This window comes from Centropristis striata, chromosome 5, assembly GCF_030273125.1.
Source record: "Centropristis striata isolate RG_2023a ecotype Rhode Island chromosome 5, C.striata_1.0, whole genome shotgun sequence".
Classification (NCBI taxonomy): Eukaryota; Metazoa; Chordata; class Actinopteri; order Perciformes; family Serranidae; genus Centropristis; species Centropristis striata.
Window position 1 is genome coordinate 38,342,570 of NC_081521.1, and position 23,750 is coordinate 38,366,319.

General features: G+C 39.5%; 1 protein-coding gene across 2 annotated transcripts in view; it reads left to right on the forward strand.

The window, feature by feature from the left end:
• The window catches only part of scube3 (signal peptide, CUB domain, EGF-like 3), a 99,901-nt gene that overhangs the window by 43,762 nt on the left and 32,389 nt on the right, over nt 1-23,750 (forward strand). Inside the window, exons 5-7 of one of the 2 annotated variants that reach the window (XM_059333549.1) lie at nt 10,460-10,606; nt 11,864-11,980; nt 20,039-20,086. In XM_059333549.1, the coding sequence (XP_059189532.1) occupies nt 10,460-10,606; nt 11,864-11,980; nt 20,039-20,086 (312 nt within the window). The remainder of the gene's footprint in view (nt 1-10,459; nt 10,607-11,863; nt 11,981-20,038; nt 20,087-23,750) is intronic. The other variant, XM_059333550.1, reaches the window with a different exon arrangement.

The following is a 23,750-nucleotide window of genomic DNA, read 5'->3' on the forward strand; positions in this document are numbered from 1 at the left end:
GAACCCATAACTAAGTTTTTACAATCTGACTAAACGAAAACTAAACTTTTAAGAGGACAAAGGTGGATACAGACATATTCAAACATGAGACGTCAGCAGTTACAATGAATAAAACTCAGTATTCAGACACTGCAACTCGTGTTGTAGTAGAATGTGAATAATTCAGAAAGCTAGGCAGTATTAAGTACCTTAGCTTGCTAACATATAGCTATCATTAGCTTGCTAACGGCCAACTTGTCCTCTCTGGTAGAAATCATCTGATAATCATATGATGTGCTAAGATATAATGTTTTAGCTAGAAACAGGCATCTTGTTAGCGTTTCAGCCCATGGTTGAATATTGCAGCACTGATAGTTTTCCAGAAGTGACCAAGAGGGTGGAGCTCAGGAGATGGATGCTAAGTTATCAGCTAACACTAGCACTAGCTTATCAGCTTGGTCAGCCAGAGGCATCCATAACTCTGCCGTGTTGACTGTGATATCAATTAGGAGTTTTATTTATTTAAGCCCAATATCACAAATCACCTCTCCTGGAAAACGCTAATGTAGGGGGCGCTATCGCTGCAGAATAATAAATAAAACATCATTTTTACATTACAGTTTCACCAATTCCAAACAGATTCGACTGGTTTAAATAAATTTTGCTGTTAGAGCTTAAGGTCATTGGAAGTTTGACTCCCCAATATGTATCCTTGCTTTCGTTCCCAGTGCTGTTTTGTGTTGTGCTGTTGTCCTGCTTGTTGTTCGTCACACTGTACATGTAACACAGCGTGCCGGGCCTCTGTTCTTTGTTTGGTAGATTTCTCCACAGATCAGAAAAGCAACATCAGAGAAAATGAACAGCTGTTATCACTATCACCAAACACATTTATTCAAAGAGTAATTATCCATCTGTCTACAGATTCCTCAGCTCCGCCAGCTCAGGCCGGGGCTGCGTTGTAGATCTTTTGGTTTCTGGGGTTTGCGGCACTTGTCATTCAGAAAGCCCTGACAGCATGTACAGCAGGCTCTGAGTGTCTCTTCATCTCTGCCCTCCTCTTTTTTTTAAAGGAGACTCATGCTGGGAGTCATTAGACTGTGATGTTCCTGAGTCCCCAGGATGGTGAACCGAGGATCTTGGAAGTCTGGTTTATGAGATCAGTCTGGCCTAGTGAACTGTCAATGTTTACATTTCATAAACGCAGTGTTATTTGAGTGGAGTGAAAAGCTGGATCATGTGTTTCAAAGCACTACTACTATATCTGTCAGACTGTGAGCACCAGTCCAATCTCGCCAAGCTCTGTCTCTCCTTCACTTCCTCTCTCCTCTTTCTTGATAAATGCCCCCAGTTCCTGTTAATCTTTCATTTTCATATTAAATTTGTCTTTATTGCTTCCAGATGAGCCCCATTTGGATCAAGAGACAAAAGCTGCCATAAATCTACAAACTTCCTTCACTCATCAGATAGCCGCTTTGTCTTGTTTCATTATTTTTGAAAGACTAACAGACAGAACAACTACTCATCTGCTTATTATTACTGCTCTTATTACAACAGTGTGTGTCTGAAGGGAAAATGGAAGTAGTGAGGAAGTGGCTCGCCGAGTTATTGGACAATAACCCTGCAGAATTGCTGCAAATATCACTTTCCTCGCTTACTGAGAAAAATTATGCACAAATGGCTCAGGGAAAAAAAAAAAATCATTGAGAAAATTAAAACTGATCTAATCACCCAGCCAAGACGGTTTAAATTCAACTCGCCATCCATTCTGTGAAGGCTCCTCTTAAAGAGTACAGCCTGGGGTGCAGTTTGCTCATGAGCTTTATTGTTCTCATTAAAAAGACATCAGCTTTCCATTTCTTTCATTAATGGGTCAGGTGCTCCTTGGGCAACTTCTGCAAGTCTTTCAGGGGACAGTGGAGAGCTGGTCAATGCAGTGTACGTCTGTTTCCCCTGCTGGTAGGAAGCCCTTGTTAGCAGTGAGCCTGTGCCAATTAGGCAGCAGGGGTCTGCCAGCCTCTCAGCTAATGACAAGGCTGTTGCTGGCCTGTCTCTTATTAGACCTGCCCCTGCCCCCCTGAACAGAAATAACTCTGGCCAAATGAAGGCTTCATCGTCTAGCTGGCCAAAATGTAACAGTTCATTTATTCTCCCCAAACATTTCTCCCACTCAAGAAAAAAGGCCTTTGAAAGGCCAGCCAAGGTGCTTAGCGGTTGATAGGAATGCCATTTAGGTCAAGAAGGGTTCCACTGCTTTCCTTTGATTTATTGTCTCTTTTATATAGGAGGAAAACAATGACATACTATACGTGCGTGAGACGGGATCCAGCACATTGGAATTCCCGAATTCCAGCCTCAGTCAACCCACACATCCATAATTTAGCCCTTTACATTTCTTAATATCCGGTAGGGTTATTATCTTAAGTGTGCACTGATGGGCTGTTATGTAAGTCACATATTGCAACTTTTTGTATTCACTCGTATTGTCTTCAGGTCAAAATGCACAAAATCTGAATCTATTATAAGACATTTAAATCTTCAGCGCCACAGAATTATTTTTGAGACAGTACAGCTGAAGATGTCGAGCTAACACAAGTTAAATGAGAGGCGCAGCTTTTAATGAGCCCTCTGGATCTAACTTCAGTCACTCTGCCAATCAACAAGTGTTGATTGTCAATAAGTGTGACTGGCATTGTGTGGAAAGCTGTTAAATAGCAGAGAATAAACTGAAAGTTCATACCAGCATGATTGTTACATTAGAGTGTTTGAATTAAGAGGAACATTTTTGATTATATAAGCCCCCGAGGTTTTACTGTCACTTTTCACTGCTGGAAGAAATCGGTTGATAGACAACTGTACTTAAGTCTCCAAAATGCACAACTACAAACAGATTAATATAATGTAGATTTAAGGGAAATTGCAGATTTTCAACTGCAGTGTGGGCAATTTATGCAGATGAACAGCGCCGCGGGCTCCTCTATGCTGCCAGCCCCGGAGCTGCCTGCTAACCCACTCGGAGAAAAGGCCACCAGATGACAGGAAACAATGCATTTTGTATGGAAAAAGGCTAGACACTGATCATCTGCATGTAGAACTAGGTATTATGTGAATATTTTTATTTGGGTTTTATAATACATACAGCACAAGAACATCCATGAACTCAAACACATCCAAAAACTCAAATGTATTGTGCGCACACCATAAAATCAATAAGAAATAATAATAATAAAAATAAACATGATTAGAATGTCCCAAATATATTAGCGTTAATGACAATAAGAAAAATAAACAGACATTCTGACACAAAGAAAAGCAATAATGGTAAAACTTCACAAATGATGCAAATCAGCTATACAAAACCGACAGAGGTGAACAGAGAAGAAAAAACAAAAAACAGTAAAATAAATAAGTAAATGAATAAATTCACAGGGCCCTTGAAATCATTTAGTCTACGGGGAGCTTCTCAACATATAGTAGGAACGGTTGCCACAGCTTTTTGAATTTACTTTCTGAGCCTTGAGTCGTATATCTTAGTTGTTCCACTTTAAGATGAGCCACTACGTCCATCACCCACCGCCCATGAGAAGGGGGTACCGACTTTTTCCACTTAAAGAGGATAGTCCGCCGTGCCAGAGAGCTAGGTATTAGTACTTGACAGCTTTTAGAGTACAGACCGAAATCACCAAGTACCAAGTTTCATCGGAATTTAATACAGTATCTTCATTTGAACCTTTTCGTACCTGCAGCTAATCACTTCAGACGTTTTTTGTTATAATGTGACCAGTGATTGGTCCAAACAATACCCAGGCACATCTGCATGAACTGCCCATGCAGCATTGACACACAGCCCGTTGAAAATCATCAAAACAATTGTGTAAAATATGTGTAGGCTACTAAAATTAGCTCCATTTGATGTTTAAATCATAGTCACCAAAACAACATTTACTCATTTTACCTTCGCTGAAATATTTTCCTCCAAAAGTTGTTGTTTTGTCACCTGACTATGGATACAAGCATTGCTCGTTTTATCTACAGTAGGACTTGTCTTTCCAGGAAATGTTTACATTGTCAATGAAAACCTCTTCCTGTGTTTACAGCTTTCATTAGCTTCCCAAAGGGGTTGTTACCCCTTGTGTAGCCAATCTTCTTCTGTCTCTCTCTCACTCACATTCAAATATGAACACAATGGACATGATGTACATAATCATGCACACACACACACACACACACACACACACACACACACACACACACATACACACACACACACACAGGCACACAATTTATTCATTTTCAATTTAATCTTGCTGCAGGCACATTGGGGCACATTTTCTTATGACATTTAAATGCAGACCGTGACTTGTCTACTTCAGGATATGTGTTTTCTGTGCTGGCCAGAACTGCAGCAGTGCAAGGAATTTCCCAATAAATGTGTTCAAATCTATAATAAATGTTCGCATCATATTCTCAGTTAGTTTTGCTCTCCAACCGTCACATTCCTCCTGCATGAAATCAGGCTCATGGTCATTGAACCTTGTTTTATTGATGTTTTGTACTTATCGTAAATGGATAAAATAACCTACTTTCTTAGAATGTATTATCCATTAAGCAGACTGTTTGCACATTTTAATTTCATGAAGTAATGTTCTGCTAAAAGGCTGGTTTCCATCATTCCAATGATGCAACGTTTAATACTGAAAATATATCTATTTATATTTGCAAAAAGCAAATTTTATGGTTTTTATGTATGTTCATGTCTTGTGGTGTGTGGATGTCCCACTGTGCAGAAGCCGACACAGTTCTTACATGTTCCCCCTGCTGGTTCTCAGCAGGCCTGCCTGCCTGTCTGTGCATTGGCCACAGAACTGTTTTTACAAGTGCAGAAGTCACTGCTCCATTGCTCTGCAGCCCAACCGTATAACCAGGCTCTTTTCCTATTCTGGGGAAGTGGAGCGAAGGGAACGCCTCGTGCTCCCATTGCTACCTATTAAGTGTCTCCTGTTAGCCCAGCAGCAGAGACGAAGACATACGGGACATGTTCCTGTCCCTCTTGTCTTTATTTGTCCAGCCCTCATTTGTCCTGCTCTTCCTCTCTGTCTGTCTCTTCTCTACATTATCTTCCGTCATCTTCCCTCTTTGTCCAGACTTTACCAAGCCCCATGCCTCCTCCACCTCCGTCTCCCCCACGCTTGAACAAATATACATCAGTGGCTTGAGCTTTAGCAAATGTTGGCTGCCTTGCCACTGAATTCTCCATACCTCATTTGAGACGGGCATCCCTTTTGCTCGTGGGTTTGTTGAAGGCCATCTCTAAGCTGGCCTGCCCAGCGTGCTGCTGCGGACTGCCTGAGTGCCAGTGGGGTTTTTCCACTAACACTTTGCTGTCATGGCTTAAACCAAAGGGCCAGACTGAGCTCTGCAGAGACAGATGCCTTCTTCAGCTGCCTCTCCCTTTGAATTCGGAAAGAATGTGTCTCTGTAATAACATACTGTATCTCATATCTTTTGTATGTCCTTATTGAAGAAAGCTCTGCTGTGTTGTCTGTGCTGTTGGGAGGATGCCTGGCTCCTTTGGGACTGCACAGTGAGGTGACCTTGATAGAATGAGAGGAGGAGTGAAGGCGAGAGTGGCACATCCCCAGCAGGTGCTGCACAACTGTCTGTGACACAGATGGGCAGACGCACACAAATCCGCTTTCACCCTGCATGCATTATGCAAATACACCTGTGTGTCAATGTATACACATACATTAATGCAAGCTTCCTACTGTATTCATGTTTGTTTTAGCAGCCGTGCTCACTCTCAACTGCACACAAGTTTAAACTGATTAGAGAAGCTTAGTTTGCTGTGGAGCATATGGCAACTGTACGTGCTTTGTTTCAATCTCAGGAGCACAGTATACTAATAAAGTTATAGATTGAACACTTTGGCAGTGACATCTCCCCGTCCAGAATTCTCTCTGCTGTCCTTTCCGTTCTCGTCTTGTTTATGCTTTCAGTGGCTCCTCTCGGGGGGAAAGGGGAGTGAAATGAGCAGCCTCAACAAGGCCTTGGGGAGCTGGAAAAAATCTGAGCTCGCGCAACAGACCAAACAGTAGCACTTGGGTGGATTCTCTCTGCTCTCTATGAACGGGGAAGAGTTACTTCCTTGACCAGCTGACATGCCCCACTGCTCTGTCTGACCATCTGCGTCGCAGCTCAGCCCAACCCAATCCGGTTCAGCTCCTTCCCCATTCTCCTTTTCATGCGTTGACATTTTTATCCTCCTATTAAAACTTTTAAGGGCCCATTATCTAAGAGGAAGGAATGTTGCTTTAATAGTGTGGTGGCTCCATGCTTAGGCCCCTTTCTTTTCAGTTTGTAACCAACCAACACTAGCTAGCTGCTTAATGTTCTCCAGCCAGTGTCGAGCAAAGAGGGGACCGTCTCCCCTCTGAGACATATGACAGCAGCTCAGCACGGACCGTGAGCCCTCTTTTCACTGCCTGAAGCACTCAGAGCAGACTATAAACCCTTGGCATGCCTTCCACTACTTCAGCCCCATTGTTTCAGTCCCTCCACTACATGGTTCTCAGGTTTAAGAGAGCTTGCAGCACTGTGGTGAAGAGCTTGTGGCCTCCTTGGATCTTTTGTTCGAAGATCTTGTTCATCGGCATCTTATCTGGAGCGCCCGTTTTCATTCTTTCTTCTCTTTTCCCCACATGTGATGTTAAATCTCGTACCCTGCTGTTGAAAGTTTACTGTTGTTTGTTTTCTTGGTCGGCAGGTTTCGGCTCAGAAGGAGAGTCATACAGAGCCTAAAGATCCTCTGTCCGAGATACAGATGTTTCACTGTGTCAGAAAATATGTTTTCAGCAGATTTTTTTTGCAGTGTACTAAGTGCTGGTCTGGGTCAGAGAGTTCTGAGAAACAGCTTGTTCATTCGTTGCTCACAAGTGATAGACTTTGAATTGCTGGCCACTGGCTGAGATAGTGATTTGAGCTCCAATCAATCTCTCCACACAGCTATCCATTTAGACTGACTTGCCCACAGGAGTCGCCATCATCAGTAAATCCTTATGTACCTTGGCTTTTTTTGCTGTTGTCGTGACCTGCTGGTTTTCAGAAAGGTGCCTGTGTGATGTGACCCGCACTTAACGCAATGTCCTGCAGGCGCTTACAGCACATCTCACATATTAAGTTGAAGTTCCACTGACTCAATGACAGACGCACAAATTGATTCTGCTTCAAGAGATCGAAAAAGAATTGACTGTGGTCACTTCATCCCAGGGGATCCTGCTGTTGTTTCTTTAGGTAAGAACAGAAAAAGTAAGAACTGGAAACTTTGAATGCTTCAAATATTTTAGTGGGTCACATATTAAGTACAGCTAAAAAAAAAAGCTGCATTACCGCCTGAGAAGAAGGACATTCATGAAAGCTAATTGATGGAAATATATTTGCCCAGATAAGAACAGTTTGGGTTATTTTTTTGCAGGAGATAATTCTGTTTTTCACTACCTTTCACTTTCTCGTTTGAAGTTGCTGGGCCTCAGTTGGGAAAGTCAATTTTAAACATTTTCATTTATTTAGTATGAGTATTTTGCTGTAACCACCGTCACATACACAAAAAACAACAATTTTGTTAAGTGGATTCTAACACTGGAATTACTCCAGGTGCTCCATTTCTAAATGAGACCAAGCATTTCTATGGATGTCGGTTTTGAATTATATAAAGGAGGTTAAAATGTGGCCTGTGAGACACTGAGCTAGGTGAGCTTTTAGCCTCGCCAATTAGCTTTGTTTCGGTTTAACGAGTGATGGTGTTAACTAGTGACTCTCAGCCGAATTCATCATAGTGATGGCAGCTGTTAAAACACAAAATGGAACATGCAAGAGTCCTCGTTTTACTTTACCCAAAATTTGGAACTTTCCTTCCTTTAACACTGGGGGTAAAAGTGTTAAGTGTTATTATTGGACTTACAGGACAAAAGAATTATTTATTGGCTCCTGGCTACAGCATCAGCTCTCAGTCTTGGGTACAGAGGTCACGACCTGTCCTGGTGAGGATAAGGTTTTGGCTCATTTGCGGAGGGAATACTCCCACTTGTTTTCTTGGTTAATTGCAGTGTGTTCCCTTTTTACCACAAGTGCAGTAGTTTTACAGACGCCTGTCCGTGTTGAGCTGTGAAAACCCCATATCCACTTCAGTCAGTCCCTCAGTAGCTATTTGAAAACGCTCCCCCTCGATTCTGAGACTTTGGACTCTATTTCCTGTCCAGTTCTGTGCCCATAAAGCGGTCTGTGATAGCTTTTATTAGTTTCTACATATAGAGTTGTGTTTTATGGGTCAGCAGATTGTTTTAGTCGATCGTGGCATATATGATCCAGCGTTTTTTTTTTCTTTCTCTTCACTTTCCCATCCACCTCCTTATGAAAGGATGTTTTTTTTCTGCTTCCCATCATTTAGTAATGATAAAACTGGAGGCTTTTGGCAGCCAGTTAGAGGGAACTGCACACGGTGGATGATGGCTGGGCCTGGCCTGGAGAATAGGGCCATTGTGTCAACACTTTGGCTTTTATTGGTCCTCAGAGAGATGAAAGCCGAGGTTCAGTCCGACATGTTATTGATGGATGGTTCTGTAGCATTCGGGGGCGAGGGGCTGCATAAAAATAAAGGGGGAGTGAAGTGAGTTTTGGGATGCATAATACAACCTTAGTAAGTAATCGTTAGTCTTTTGGGGTTACTTAGCTGGAAATTCAATCCTCTGTTAAGTTCCGAAATGTCTGTTTCTTGCTCTGACCTCAGAAACACACAAAGCTGAGGAAAGGGACCACTGAATTCCACATCCTACTTAAATATCCACATGACTCGCTGTGAAATTTGCAGCACTTTACAGCAGCTGCTCTGTTGATGCTCATTCATGGTCACTTCACTCAGTCCTGCAGTGCCTTTTTCTTTCTGCCTTCAGAGCTGGAGCGCCGGCCCAGTGTTTGTTCAGAGCTGAGTCTTTGTGAAGCAGGCAGGGCTGTCGCTGTATTTAGTGTCTGATAGTTCACCCTGTGTGCACAACGACAAGAGCTCGGGAAGGAAAGTCTGAGAGGACTGCATGACCTTGTGACACTTGTTGACAGATTTAAAGTGATGGAAGGTATTTAACCAGCAGGTCAGAATTGCCTTTCAAACTTGCAACGTCAGCTCCTTGAAGACTCATAGATTTCAGAAATACAAAAAAAAAAAAACTGGTAGAGTTCTTGTCAACACAAGCAGGCTTAATTAAATGAGGTTATAGTGGCATGAGTTACAGTAAAGTACATTATAAGTAATTGAGTTCAGAATGATGTGAAAAGCCGCCACTTGTTTTCTCCTTGCTGCCCTCAAAGAAAAAAAATCCATGACGCTTTTCACAAGACTGACAACACCACGTTTGGACTTTAGAAGAAGAGCACGAAAGGTTATATGAGCATTACTAGGTGTTGACACTTTCGCACACATATGCAAATGCTTACATTTATAGCAAAAAAAGTTAGCTAATTAAGAAAGTTAGACCTCCAAACACCCTTCATTGCGACAGCAGATTTAATGAGACATTAACGGAAATGTCTTTGTACATACTTCCTCCCTGTTCGCCAGAAGAGAAGGAAACGGAGAGAGATCTGTTTGGTTTTTAATGAGCCAGAGAGCTGGGGTTTTGTCGCTGCATCTGTAGCGGTGGCAGGGTTTCACAACGAATAAGTCAAATATCAGTCCTCTCCCCGTGAAGGCAGCAGGATTATTACAGTATGGAGCAAAGCAGAGGGAGCACTGTGTCTGTTCTGTGTAATAATTCATGACGTGTGGGTCTCAAGTCATGGAAATGCATGCTAGGTGTCAGTTGTACCTCTTCATAAAGCATTTATGCATCACATAGAAATGATGCATCTTTTTTTGTGTCATATCTAGTAAAGCTACGAGCTATAAAAGGCCTTTTTGCAATTATATCCTCATTCTGTGTTGATGTGTTGTTACTGAAGTGCTTCAACCTTGATGACTCATGAAAATGTGCACTGACCTCCTTATTTTATTGCAATCCCCTTTGATCTGAGTCTCTGCAGGGAGAATTTAACCAAAGAGTTTTTTTTCATTGTGATCCTCCTTTCTTTTCTTTATGGGGGATTACCTCAATTAAAATTACAGGTCTACGGGATCTGCTCCTGCTGTGAGTTTTATCCTTTCTGTAGGCAGCCTCCTTTTTATAGCCTGAACCGAGTGAGCGTGTTCCAACAAGTGCTTGAATCTTTGTTAAGGGGCACTGGGCCTGTCAGTCACCAGCAGTAGGCATATATATGTGACTCAGGGTCAGGAAGCGTGACAGGCATTTGAGCATTTTGACTCCTCATACCAGCTCTGTGACATCTAATTTAAAACCAAGCTCTTTTTAGTTTACTGAATGGTCTTTGGCTTTAATCTGTAAAGGCGGTTAAGAGATAAACTCTCTCTCTCCTGGTCTCGTTTTTTCTTTCACAGTGCAACAAGAAGGTGCAAAGGAGGGACCCACCTGCATGGACAAGAATCACGGCTGTGCACACATCTGCAGGGAAACACAGAAGGGTGGCATCTCCTGTGAGTGTCGACCTGGATTCCAGCTGACGCGTAACATGAAGGACTGCAAATGTAAGTCATGTCAACCTGAAGCATAGTTTCCCTCTGTGAAAGACACACACACTCTCTCACACACACAGGGAAGCACACCAGAAGGAGGATTTATAGGCTCCTCATGAAAGGGTGATTGGGGTTGGAAACCTGCCGATGATGGATAATTGTACTCATTCCACAAATGCTTTCCAACAGATTTGAAATAGGCTACTGACATTTAAGTTACATTACCAAGCCGTGACTAATCTTCTGAATTGTCCTCGTGAAGAAAAACATGTTTATCAAATAAGGAGCGATCATTTACACAACCAGGGCAAGTGTGGAGGTTACTCGAAGGGGACTGCTGTGATGGACAGCGCACACTTCCTGTTGCTGTGCAACGGAGATCATCCTGTCAGAGCTGGGGCCAGGGCTGATGGGGGATTTGTCTGTGTTTGGATAAGGATTGGAGAAGTGTTATTCTATAGTTTTTTTTCTGTGACAAGCCAGGAAAAGGGCAAAAGGCGCTGGGATGGTAGGGTGCAGACAGGATGGCGGTGGAAGCCTTGGCTCGGTCCTACTCTTTTTCACTCTGTCATCACAGGTGTGTTAAAAGTGCCAAGGTTAATCCCGTCGGCCGCCAGGAAATAAATGTATTTGCACATAGATAGATGGATAGATAGATAGATAGATAGATAGATAGATAGATAGATAGATAGATAGATAGATAGATAGATAGATAGATAGATAGATAGATTAGCACTGATTAATCCAATAGAATAAGTGGTAATTTGTGAGTAAAAAGCAGTCTATAAAATAAATATCAGATAAGAACAGGAATTCTGTATGGGAAAATAGAGAAGAAGCTGTGTTTCAGTCTGTTTTCCCGGAATTAAATTGTCCTGATGGACTCATACAGAGTCATGTACAGTGAATTAGTGGTGGGTAATATGTCAAATATATACTATATACAGTCATGGAAAAATTATTAAACCACCCTTTTTCTTCAATTTCTTTTTCATTTTAATGCTTGGTACAACTAAAGGTAATTTTTTTTGGACAAATATAATAACAACCAAAATAACTCATAAGAGTTTAATTTAAGATATCTGATATCTAGCCATTTTGCCATAGTTTTCTTGATAATAATCAAAATCATTATCAAAATTTTTTTTTTATTCCAGCTTGGGACCTTTTGTTGCATGTCGTCCTCCTCTGCATACTCTCAACTTTCAGATTTAAAAGCGTGCATTATCCTGTACATACATTTTACGTTAACTGTGTGCTCTCTGATAGTGACGTGTAACTACGGTAATGGAGGTTGCCAGCACATCTGCGAGGAGACGGACAATAACCCCAAGTGTTCGTGCCACATGAAGTTCATCCTGCACACCGATGGAAAGACTTGTGTAGGTGAGTCATCTCAACCGATACGACTTCCAAGGGCAAGAAATAATGGCTTCTGAATGAGAAAATGTAGAGCCACAAACGATTAGCTAAGAACCCAATTTCCCACAGCAAATTCAATTAAAGTTTGAAATGAGGTTTATTGTGATAAACTGTAAGTGGAAATACAGACTGTGTTACAGTAGCTGTACACCTGAGCCTTCTCTCTTGATCTGTGACATACAAGGACAAAAGGCTACCTCCCACTGTGCTTTCCCCGCTGCTGCTGCTGCCGCTGCTGCCGCTGCTGCTCCAGTAACCTCTCTGTCCCTGCATCTGCTTTGGCTTTTCTTCCTCCTCCTCCTTTTCCTCTTCATCACTGGACACAACAGCTCCCCCTGTTCCTCTCTGTTTCTCAGCCATGCAGTCAGACGCACACCTTCTATTAGCCCTTGGGTCAGCTCCTCCACTGCTTCCCGTCGGGGATTAACTCACACACCTGACCTAACCTTCCACTGGCATTTATCAGGGTTTGCTTCAGTTGACTTAAGTTGAGTAAAAATCATTCAGCCACTCAGGCATATTGACCCGTTCTGAAGGACAAGTTTCTCATCAGATAGGGCCTGCAGGTGCAGTTGAGTCAAAGCACAGGCTTTAATACACATGTTGCATTTAGCCATGCAGCACTGCACAGACATTTCATCGACAATCACGGAACATTAGCAATGAAGTTAGTTGTAAATTTAAGGCTAGCTATTACTGCAGACAAGCCTTTATTCAACTAGAGTGTCATTAATAGTTTCTATAATCAATACAAACCCATTTGAAGCAATTCAGTGTGCACTTTGCATTGTTAGTAACCTTGGTTTGTAATGGAAGCTTCACTGGGTTGTGTAGGACATATTTTCATTGTCAGGAAGACAAACATAGTAATAGAATTAGAGGCTACGCCTGCAGAGCAGACTGGCGAGGTGGTTGCTCGGTTTCAGTGGCTGTTAAGTTTGAGAGCTCGGTTTGGGTAGCGGCTGATTAGCTCAGTGCTTCTGGATCCCCTTTATTACCGCAACCCTGATGAGAGCCAGACCTATGTCAAGGTCTGGTCAGCCAACCTGTCATTATTGCTGTACCCTGCTAGGCCAGGGGGACGCCACAAAGTTGACCGCAGCCAAATTATATGTCTTAGCTTGTCTTATTCCCAAGGCGGAGCAAATGTACATTTGGTGTGCCAGATTAGGAAGCAGTCAGCCAGTTAAAATCTCTGATTTCCCCCTCAGAGTCTGGGGTTAAAGAGGTGGAGGCAGGGCTGCTCTGCGGTCGACACGGGGGCGCTCCATCTCCCAGACACTCTATTAGTTAATAAAACCTCAATAAAACAAACAATCTGCCAAATGAACCACTGACGGGAGAGTGAGTGACAAGAACGCTGGAAGACCTTCAGTAAAGCACCGCTACTGTGCATTACGACTTTAACTGTGTCAGGTTTCCACCATGAAAAATTATTTAAAAGCAGCACATGCTGAAGCTGTGGTTGTTTTTTTTATGTAGCACTTTAGTAGCTGCATTAGTGTTCACTGATATTTGAAAGTTGGTGTGCCAGGCTTAAACACAATAACCTTATCCCACCATCAAAAAAAAAAGTATTATTTTTTTGAAATATGTCCGCTTCTGGTGCTTTTTAAATGAATTTCAAGGCTTCTCTTTGAAACAAGAAATCATACTCTAGTCTTGAATTTAATTTCAAATAGTATTAAATGTCACAAACAGGATAAAAATGGCAGGTAGGGATAATTATCTCTCAGTGGCCGTGTTTGGAAATAGCACATGATGTAAAGAGTGTAGATGGTATCCATAGCAACCACAAAAAGTGAAAATGCACCCACTATTGATTTGGAAGCGTTTATGATTAATTGAGTCTGTGCATACTTCGTCCCAAAGGAACATGATTACAACACAGCTCTCGCCCCGTCAGTGGCTGCTTGTCGTTAGTCTGGTGGGCTCTCTCAGTATGCTGCAGCTTCACCGTTCAATCCATCTTGTGGGGTGTTTCATATGCATTCTGACACATCTTCATTCATTATGTGGTGTCTCTCCTCACCTAGGCTTGGTCATGCATTTTGTAATAACATGCCACATGCTGTTCTGTTTGGAAGTGTTGGTTCTTTATCCTTCCTATCTCACCTCTGTTGATACATTGCATTCTGTAGGTGGGAATTTATTGTCAGCGGGGCTTTTATGGATGCCACACGTGGACTGCTCTCTCTCATTCACACACACTCAAGCACACACACACACTTTAGGTATTTGTTCCGTAGCCTATTCAAACTTGACTCAAAGTCGGATTATATGACTGAAACAGTCTTAACCCCTTAACGCCTGCTGTCGCAAATATGCGACAAACCGTTTGACTCAGTCAACCAGCTGAGATAGCGTCTGCATTCCCCCAATGCCGGTTGAATACCTGCTGTTGCAGGTTTATATAAATAAACGAGGGTGAATAAATAAAACATTGTTTTTTCACTGTTATATTACTGTGTTATTGTTATCCTATTATTGACCATTATGCCTGCTGTAGCAAATTTGCAACATACCAAAATTTCTATTTATTTTTTGTGCAAAAGTGAAATTAATAATCTCAACATTATTTACCATCTACTTAAAGGCAAAAACACACATAAAACATTTTTTTTATATACAGCTATATAAATTCAGGCGTTAAGGGGTTAAAGTCAGGTTTATTTGTCTGTGAATCAACTAAGTTCAGGTATCAGAAAGGAGCAGGCATCATGTGGAAGCATTCACGCTGTTAGCACAGCAAATCATAAACATTCACAAATAGCAGGCAGATGCAGACATGCTCAGGAGTTCAATCATCTGAAGAGTTGGCCACACTATGTCAGACACACACACACACACGCACACACACACACACACACAGAAGGAGAGAGAACGAGAGGAAGAGATGCATTTTTACATACAAACAGAAAACTATACAAACAACCACACAAACATTCAGTGCATATCCAGCATGCATGCATCACATGCATGTAAACACATGTAGTCTACATGCATATGCCCATAACATAAACACACTGTGCTCTCATTTCGGGTGGTCTGTGCATTCATGCTGGTGTATTTGGATCTATAAGTGCCTCACAGTGCTCTGTCCTCTTCACTGCTGAGAATTGTTGTTTCTGGATGCTGCATGTTGGAATTGGGACATGTTGGTCAAACTGTGGCAGTCGATGTACACTGTGCATGCTTTGTGGTGTTGACCTGTAACTCTCAAGAGTCGAGCATCTGCTTCCTCATCTGGCACCTCAGAAGAGCTTTAAGTTGGTCATTCTGACATCCACGGGGCATGAGAGTTCATGCTTTAAAGGAATACTTAACCCCCAAAATGATCATTTGTATATTAATTACTGACCGCATGTTACCTGGAATTTTTTGAAGAAAACTCTGCATGCCTCTACGGTGTACTGATAAGCCAAAAAAAAAGAACAAAGGCAAAACTATTTCTAAATTTTGCTTTTCAAACTCTCATGCAACTTATGCATTACAATCCAAGTCTCATTTATTAAGTCACAGTGGCGGTTCTACACAGGGGCGGGGCCTCCAGGGGCCACTGCCCCTGTGAAGAAGCCATCGGCCCCTGCTGTGGCCCCTGTGTCAAATTAATAATAAAATGATCAATTTATAATGATGAACGACGGAACAATTCTTACCTATTTTTTGTTCAAACAATATCTCATTGTGCACAAAATGAACCCAGAATGTGTACATTGTATACTAGTTTAATTGTGCAATAAAAGCTTGTATATATATATTTATTTATTTTTTGTTATTTTATTTTACTGCTCATTATACTGCACTTTCAAAATAAAATAAAAAGTAATTGTGCACAAAAATTAGAAATTTCATTGTTGTGCAAAAATAATTGTTCTTGTTAGTAAGTCTCATTGTTTCAATCAGTGTATTTGTATCTTCCAAATATACTTAAATGATATTTTTCAATGAGCTAAAATAAAGGTTTTGAATGCCTAAATATAATCTTTTGCTTAGTTTTTTAATGTGCCCCTCTGATTAAACACTGGCCCCTGCTTGGCCCCCACAGTAAAATTAGTCTAGAACCGCCACTGTTAAGTCATATGTTACTTCCCTCACAGCGCTCCTGCACAAGCATGAAACAGCTTATGCAAAAGTGTTTTAAATAGTCAGATTTTAGCAAAAATGCATGTGTTTGGGAAATAGTGTCCATACGGCTAGAAATATGAGACTTGGACAGCGCTGCACTGGATGTGTGAGAGTTTGAAAATTGATGTTTTGATATAGTTTTTCTATTGTTAAAATTGGCCTCCATTTACTTCCATTCATCATGAATTTACTCTGTTTTTTGGGGATTCTTTGAAAAACAAAGATTTCTTCAAGGTAATAGGCGGTGAGAAATTGTTATACAAACTAAAATTTGGGTGGTGAAGTATTCCTTTAATTTAAAGGATTGAACACAAGTTTGGTTCTGAAATACATAATTGAATTGGTAACAATAAACACAATAGCTCTTTCAATTCAAAATAAGACCCTTAAAAGGTCTTTCACCTTTTTCCATTTTGTCGATGTGCTTAAAGGCCCAATTTGTCACCCCGATTGTAACATGGGTGAGTACATAGACTGCATACTAAATATGTGCCATGTAGTGTAGTGTAAAGCTGATTATACACTCAGTGGACTGTAAAACATGTGATTCACTTGGCAAATTTGGCTTGTAGGTATTTTTTAAATTAAAAGACAATCAATAACAAGTCATAATCTGACATAAATAATGCTTTAAAAACAAAAATAATACACGTCACAAGAAGTGACAGCTCATAAATTGTAAAGCTTGGCCGCCAACAGTGCTTTGAGACTTGACATTAAAGCCTAACAATATTAATTCTGAAATGATCTGACCATAAAAGACACCATAAAGCACAGACATGAATCTGGCTGTTCCTGCCTTTCAGCTTGCAGCACTAACCACCACTCGCTCTGTCTGTCGAGGCTTGCAGCGCTCATACTAACTAGCAAAAGCCTCATCTCACACACAAACAATATAAACTGCACTTTGTTTGCACTGTATAGAATATTTATTTGCATGATTGCATGCTGCAAATATAAACATTTTTGCCTTGAGATGTCACCCTTTTCTTTTAAGACGAGGATCTGTCATCAGTTTGTTGTTAAGATTTGGAAAATAATCACTGCTGTTTGTAAGAGGCTGTCTTATATTTTGCAACATAATGTCATTCTCTCATGTCATTATTGCCTCATGTGGGCATAAGTGGACATTCAAGATTTGTTTAATTCAGGAGAGATTATCCCCTCTCATCCATGATATCCACCTTATTCCGAGCCCCATGATACCTTGCATGAATTAAGGAGGAAACTTCTAGTGATTTCTTTTACTGGACCAGTGGCTTCTTTTTGGGAAATAAATAATGTGGGAACACAGCCTATCAAACAGGATTATGTGATAAAACCTCTACCTTCCACTACAAAGGGATTGGAGGACATCCTGAAGAAGTGGCCTCGGGTAGCTTTAATAAACTTGAGCTTAGCTTTTGCTCAAATGTACAGAGTTCAGGGACAAGTTGTGCTGTTGGCTGCTACACCAATTGTCAAGCTAAGGTAAATGTTTGAGTGTCGAATATAACCCAGAATGAAATGTGATTATTTCTGTCAGCAAAAGCACGATTTCCAACCAAAGAAGCTCCGTCTGATTTAAAAAAACAAATCAATGTTGTGTTGATAACATGCACCCAACCTTGTTACTATGGGAGTACTGATAATCCTCAGAGCCTTTCAGATTGTTAATTGGTCCACCATCAGTAATATTGAAGCTAAATATGCTACTGTACGCTGTCAAAGGACACTTCTTTATATCGTCCCCACATCCAACCTGGTCTCACAGAAATCCGTGAAATAGCCACGGATTTCGCTTAACTCAAAATCCGTGGAATAGCCACGGAATCGCTCAAATTTCCGTGAAACTGACACGGATTTCGCTACAATGCAAGTTAATGACAGTCATATTTTTCTGGCGAGATCTTCACCACAAAGTGATTATGTACATTCACTGAGTGAAGATTTAGAAAATAAAACATATATTTCTCGCTAGAAATGTGATCAAAATCCATTTTTATGCAGAAACTAAGTCAAAATATTAATTTTTTCACTAAAAATGAGAGAACTGTCCGCCATGTTTTTTGTTCTGACCGCCAGAACCTTGAAAGTCACGTGACTTGGAACAAACCAATAGGAAAACGTATTAACTGTCTTTAACTTGCATTGTAGCGAAATCCGTGTCAGTTTCACAAAAATTTGAGCATTCCGTGGCTATTCCACGGATTTTGAGTTAAGCGAAATCCGTGGCTATTTCACGGATTTCTGTGAGACCAGGTTGCCACATCCCTTGCTAGTAGAAATCCCTGTTATGATCAGATTATCCCACTTAAAGGAATAGTTAAAATTTTTGTGGGATTGTAAGAGATACTTATCCATACTCTGTGTATTACCTATGGTAGATGGTGGTCGACACAACCCCAGTTTGGGGCAGCATTGAGGAAGCTAAGCAAAGTACGGCTGTGGATTGATAGCAGCAAAACATATTTTAACACCTAAAATCATAATCAGTTTAGGTATACGCTATATTTAAAAATACTTTTACCGCTCTACCTTGCTGTCAGACAGCCCTTACCTTTCGTGACCTTTGGAGTTGCTGGTCTAACTAACTAACCCTTTAAAACACTAGTAACTACACCAACCAACTAAGTGACTGGGGCATTGGTAGACCAGCATCTCCCATGTTTTTGTAAAAGGAAAGTCTGGTGGCTTTGACATGAGCTTTGAAACCAGCTTCTGTTCCGCTTGCATAAACATAAACAAGGCTGTCAGACGGCAAGATAAAGCTCTAAATATATTCCAAATATAGCGTACACTTAAAGTGATATTGATTTTTCTTTAGCTTGGCATATTTTGGGTTTTGGGTAGAATGCTAAATGCTAAACTTTTGCTGCTGCCCCCATCCACATCAATACATTGCTTAGCTTCTGTATCGTTACTCCAACCTGCTTCTCCAAACTGGGGACATGCTGACCGCCATATACTGTAGGGCAGTAGTTCTCAACCTTTTTGAGTCACGACCCCCAATTTAACATGCATGTTGTCCGTGACCCCCGCTCACTGAACACAATCTCACACACAGTTCAGATCACCCAAAAAACAAACAAAATGACCACAAAATGACTAAAAAGACACAAAATGACCAAAAAAAAGGAAACAAAATGACCAAAAAAGACACAAAATGACCAAAAAAATACACAAAATGACCCAAAAACACACAAAATGACGCAGAAAAGAAACAAAATGACCAAAAAAAGACAAAATGACTAAAAAAAGACACAAAATGACTAAGAAAAGACACAAAATGACCAAAAAAGGAAACAAAATGACCAAAAAAAGACATAAATTGACCACAAAATGATCAAAAAAGACATAAATTGACCACAAAATGATAAAAAAAAGACACAAATTGACCAAAAAGAGACACAAATTGACCAAAAAAAAGACATGAAATTACCAAAAAGACTAAAACACATTAACACATGAACACTTTAACAAAGTGGAGACAGAGCTGACTTCCAAAATGATTTGGCGACCCCCCAGAAATCATCTCGCGACCCCAATTGGGGTCCCGACCCCAAGGTTGAGAATAGCTGCTGTAGGGAATGCACTGACTATGGATCAGTACCTAATACAACTGCACTTTAAAAAAAATCTGAACTATCCCTTTAAGGTTTGAAAGGCTGTGTTCCCACTTATGCCATTTCAGTGACGGGAATAACCAGAAGTCCCGCCCATAATAAACGCAAGATATCAGGGAGCTATCCTGTAGGAATAAGGTGGATATATACTGTAAACCACATCAGATTAGTTCTTGTCACATGCTCATGATTTACATAACACACGAATGCTGCGTGGTTCAAGTGTACAGAGAACTAAAGTGGTGTTTTTACAATGTGTGCGTGTGTGTGGGTGTGCGCGTGCATGCAGGGGAGAGGAGCGTCCAGTCCCAGGCAGCCCCACAGCTGTTCCCCAATGGTAAATATGTGTTCCTCTGACTCCTCTCTCTGGGGGTCTGTGGGTGTGGGGAGTAGAGGAAGCTAACCTAGCAGGCACTGATCAGGCCCTTCCCCTCCCCACAGGGGCATCATCCTTCTGACCCTTGACCTCTGACCCCCCCCTCCCCTACCTTCCTCTTCCTTCTGTGAATGCCCTCTCAATAACAACCGCTGCCCGTGTAAAACCACACCTTTTCAAAACACAGCTGCAAACAGGGACCAGCAGTATGAACATTATAGAAAGAGATTTACTGTATCTAATGTTATATAGAAAGATTCTTACCTTTATTCCCATATGACAGTGGTAAGTAAGTACTATTTTAAACAATGTCTTTATTGAGTTTTCACTAAAATATGTAATATATTACAATGCATGTTTTACTTAAACAAATATTCAAAACCCATCTCCTCCACATAACCACTCAATGCAAATGTACTGCATGTGGCAATGGTACCTCTTAACAGAATAAAGATATATAGAGATTAATAAAAGCAAACAAACATTTACAACCAATATAAAATCATTAAACAGTTTCCAGATTTATTCATGGACAGCCAATTTATTTATAGGAACAATGGTCTTCCAGTTGAAAGCCATTGTTCTTTTAGCCTGCAATATAGCAAAATCAATACATTTATATTCTTTGGTTCTCAAATTGAGATCTATTGGATACAAGTGCAGTAAAATCATTTTGGGGTCTACTGTTATATTTACTGATGAAAATGTGTTAATAATTGTGTTAATGACCTCTCTTCATATTTTCTTGATTTTTTTCACACTCCCAAACACAATATATAAAGGTTCCTTGAGCCTCATTACATTTAAAACAAGTAACTGGTATATTGCTGTTATATTTATTTAGCTTGGCAGCAGTTACATACGTTTCTGGTCCAGGTACTATTCAAGATATCCTTTCAAGATTGGATGTTGAGTTTTCGTTAGAACCAGATACAAGAGATTAAACTGTTACTATTGCAATTTCTGGTTATAATTTATTATATAAGAGTGCAGTAAATGTTAATAATTGTTTTTGCACTGAAGTACTGCACAGTTTTTAGATACTTTTCCATTTTATGCCGCTTTATATGTCTACTTTACTACAATTCAGAGTTTCAGCTAAAGTAACTTTTCAGATTCAGACAATACAATAAACTCTGATAATAAATTATAAAAGATTAAACAAATAGCTCCCTATTTTCTTGGCGAGTGACCCCTTATAATAAAGCAGTCGGGCCTCTACTCACATGTTTCAGATATCAATGGGTTGTAAGCAGTTCCACCCAAGAGACATTTCTCCTTTTAACTTCTCAGATGGTTTCTTTTAAATAACTGTTCTCTCAAAGATTAAAGCCAATACATGAAAACAGATTTGTATTGCATAATTTCTTTGACCCCTTTTAAAAAACAAACAAAAAAAGCCTCATTAATCATATCACAACCCCCTCAGTTTCATGTTGTGACCCTTTGGAGGAGCCTGACCTCTTGGTTAGAAATCACTAAACTAAACTATCTAACATTATACTCTACAAGGTATACACTGTAAAAAAAAAGATAAACAATAGTTACTCAATAAAATTGAGGCAACAGATTGCACACAATATTATTAATGAAATATAACTATGTTACAAGTTGAGTTAATAACAACTTAACCCTCTATGGTACGGTGTTGCCCTGAGGCAACATACCCATTTTTGGCCTGTCAAATTTCTACAATGCATGTTTTTGAGTGATGCGATACTTTAAAAGAAAAGGGAAGAGTATAGGGAACCAATAGCAATGCTTTTATTTGTCACATGACCTCCAGGAGGCCATATTGAAACCCTATTTTGCAGACGTTTCCAAAGGAAACAGCTTTGTCATTTTGCGCCACAAAAAATCACTCAAAACGTCATTTCCTGGCCCTTTTCCATCTGGAAAAAAAAATATTTGTACCCTGTTGAAGCTACTTAATCTTTTACACAAGTTTATTAAATAAATGATGTTAAAATTAACTTTAAAAACTTTCTTTTTCACTTGTGCACTGTTATGGTACAATGTTGCCTTATGAGCAACAAACCCCAAAAACTTCCAAAAGAAAGAATTATAAAATTGCTTCGGATCATGTTTTAGTCTATTTTGAGAAAAAAAAAACACTCCAAACATTTTGTTCCTAACTGGCATCATAATGCGTACCATAGAGGGTTAACAGGAAGTGCCTTTAATGTGATCAAAATAAGTAGATTATATCTCAAACATTTTCATGTTAAAGTTTCTTAAACAACTGCCTCAAAATCAAGGACACATTTATATTAAATACATTTGATCAAACATATTAAGTAAAATGAAATTACTGCTAAATAATTTATTATAGTATAACACTAACTCCACCTCGTAATACCCGAAACAGTGAAATGCTGCTTACACATTGATGCAACAGTATTAAAAATCAAGTGAAGCCATATATAATAATATGATAGTCACAGGGAGTGTGTTTTCTACACAATATAACATCAAAAAATAAAATTCTCTAAAGTAAAATCTCCTCCTGCGTCCTTTTAACTGGCTAAAGTACAACTCACTGCAAACTTTGTCTGGGAAAATGTAAATATAGGCTCTTCCAGTCTACGTGCCACAAATCACTTTGATATCATGGGGAATCAGTTTTGGGGACAGACATTAAGAATAATTGGTAACACTTTACAATAACCATCATTTATTGATGGTAAATAGACCATTTATAAATGGTAAACAGATTTAGGTTTAATCATCATTTATAAACCGTATATAGGCCATTTAGAATGGTAAATACATAATTTATTAATGTTGAACTATAAGTTATAAATGCCAAATAGATGGTATATTAATGTAAGTTGATAGTTACTTTACCATAAACAAACAATTATACAATTATACACATTATATATAACATTATAATTATTAGTTTATTAATAGTTTTGCACTCATTCTAACATTTTTAACACCATATTAAGTATGTTAATTATTTCAAAATTATTCATACACCTTTAAGAAATTGTTTGAAAACATTTAAAGATTAAATATGTATAGAATTTTGTAAATGGTTAATAATTGGTTTATAAACCATCTATAAACATTACTTAGTTGGTTATTGTAAAGTGTTACCGAATAATTATATAGAATCTTGTTGCTGATGGTCTTGTATGTGGCTCATATCAAGACATCAGCATTAGGTAACACTTTACAATAACCATCATTTATTGATGGTAAATAGACCATTTATAAATGGTAGACAGATAGTTTATTAATGTTTAATCATCATTTATAAACCATATATAAGCCATTTAGAATGGTGAATAGAAAATGTAATAATGTTGAACTATAATTTATAAATGCCAAATAGATTACTTTACCATAAACAAACATAATTATTAGTTTATTAATAGCTTTACACACATTATAACATTTTTAACACCATATTAACTATGTAAATGATTTCAAAATTATTCTTATACCTTTAAGAAATTGCTTGAAACCATTTAAAGATTAAATATGTATAGAATTTTGTAAATGGTTAATAATAATTGGTTTATAAACCATCTATAAACATCCCTAGATGGTTATTGTAAAGTGTTACCCAGCATTATATTGAGGCTGTTTCATAACCAGTCAGAATTCCCTTTTAGCA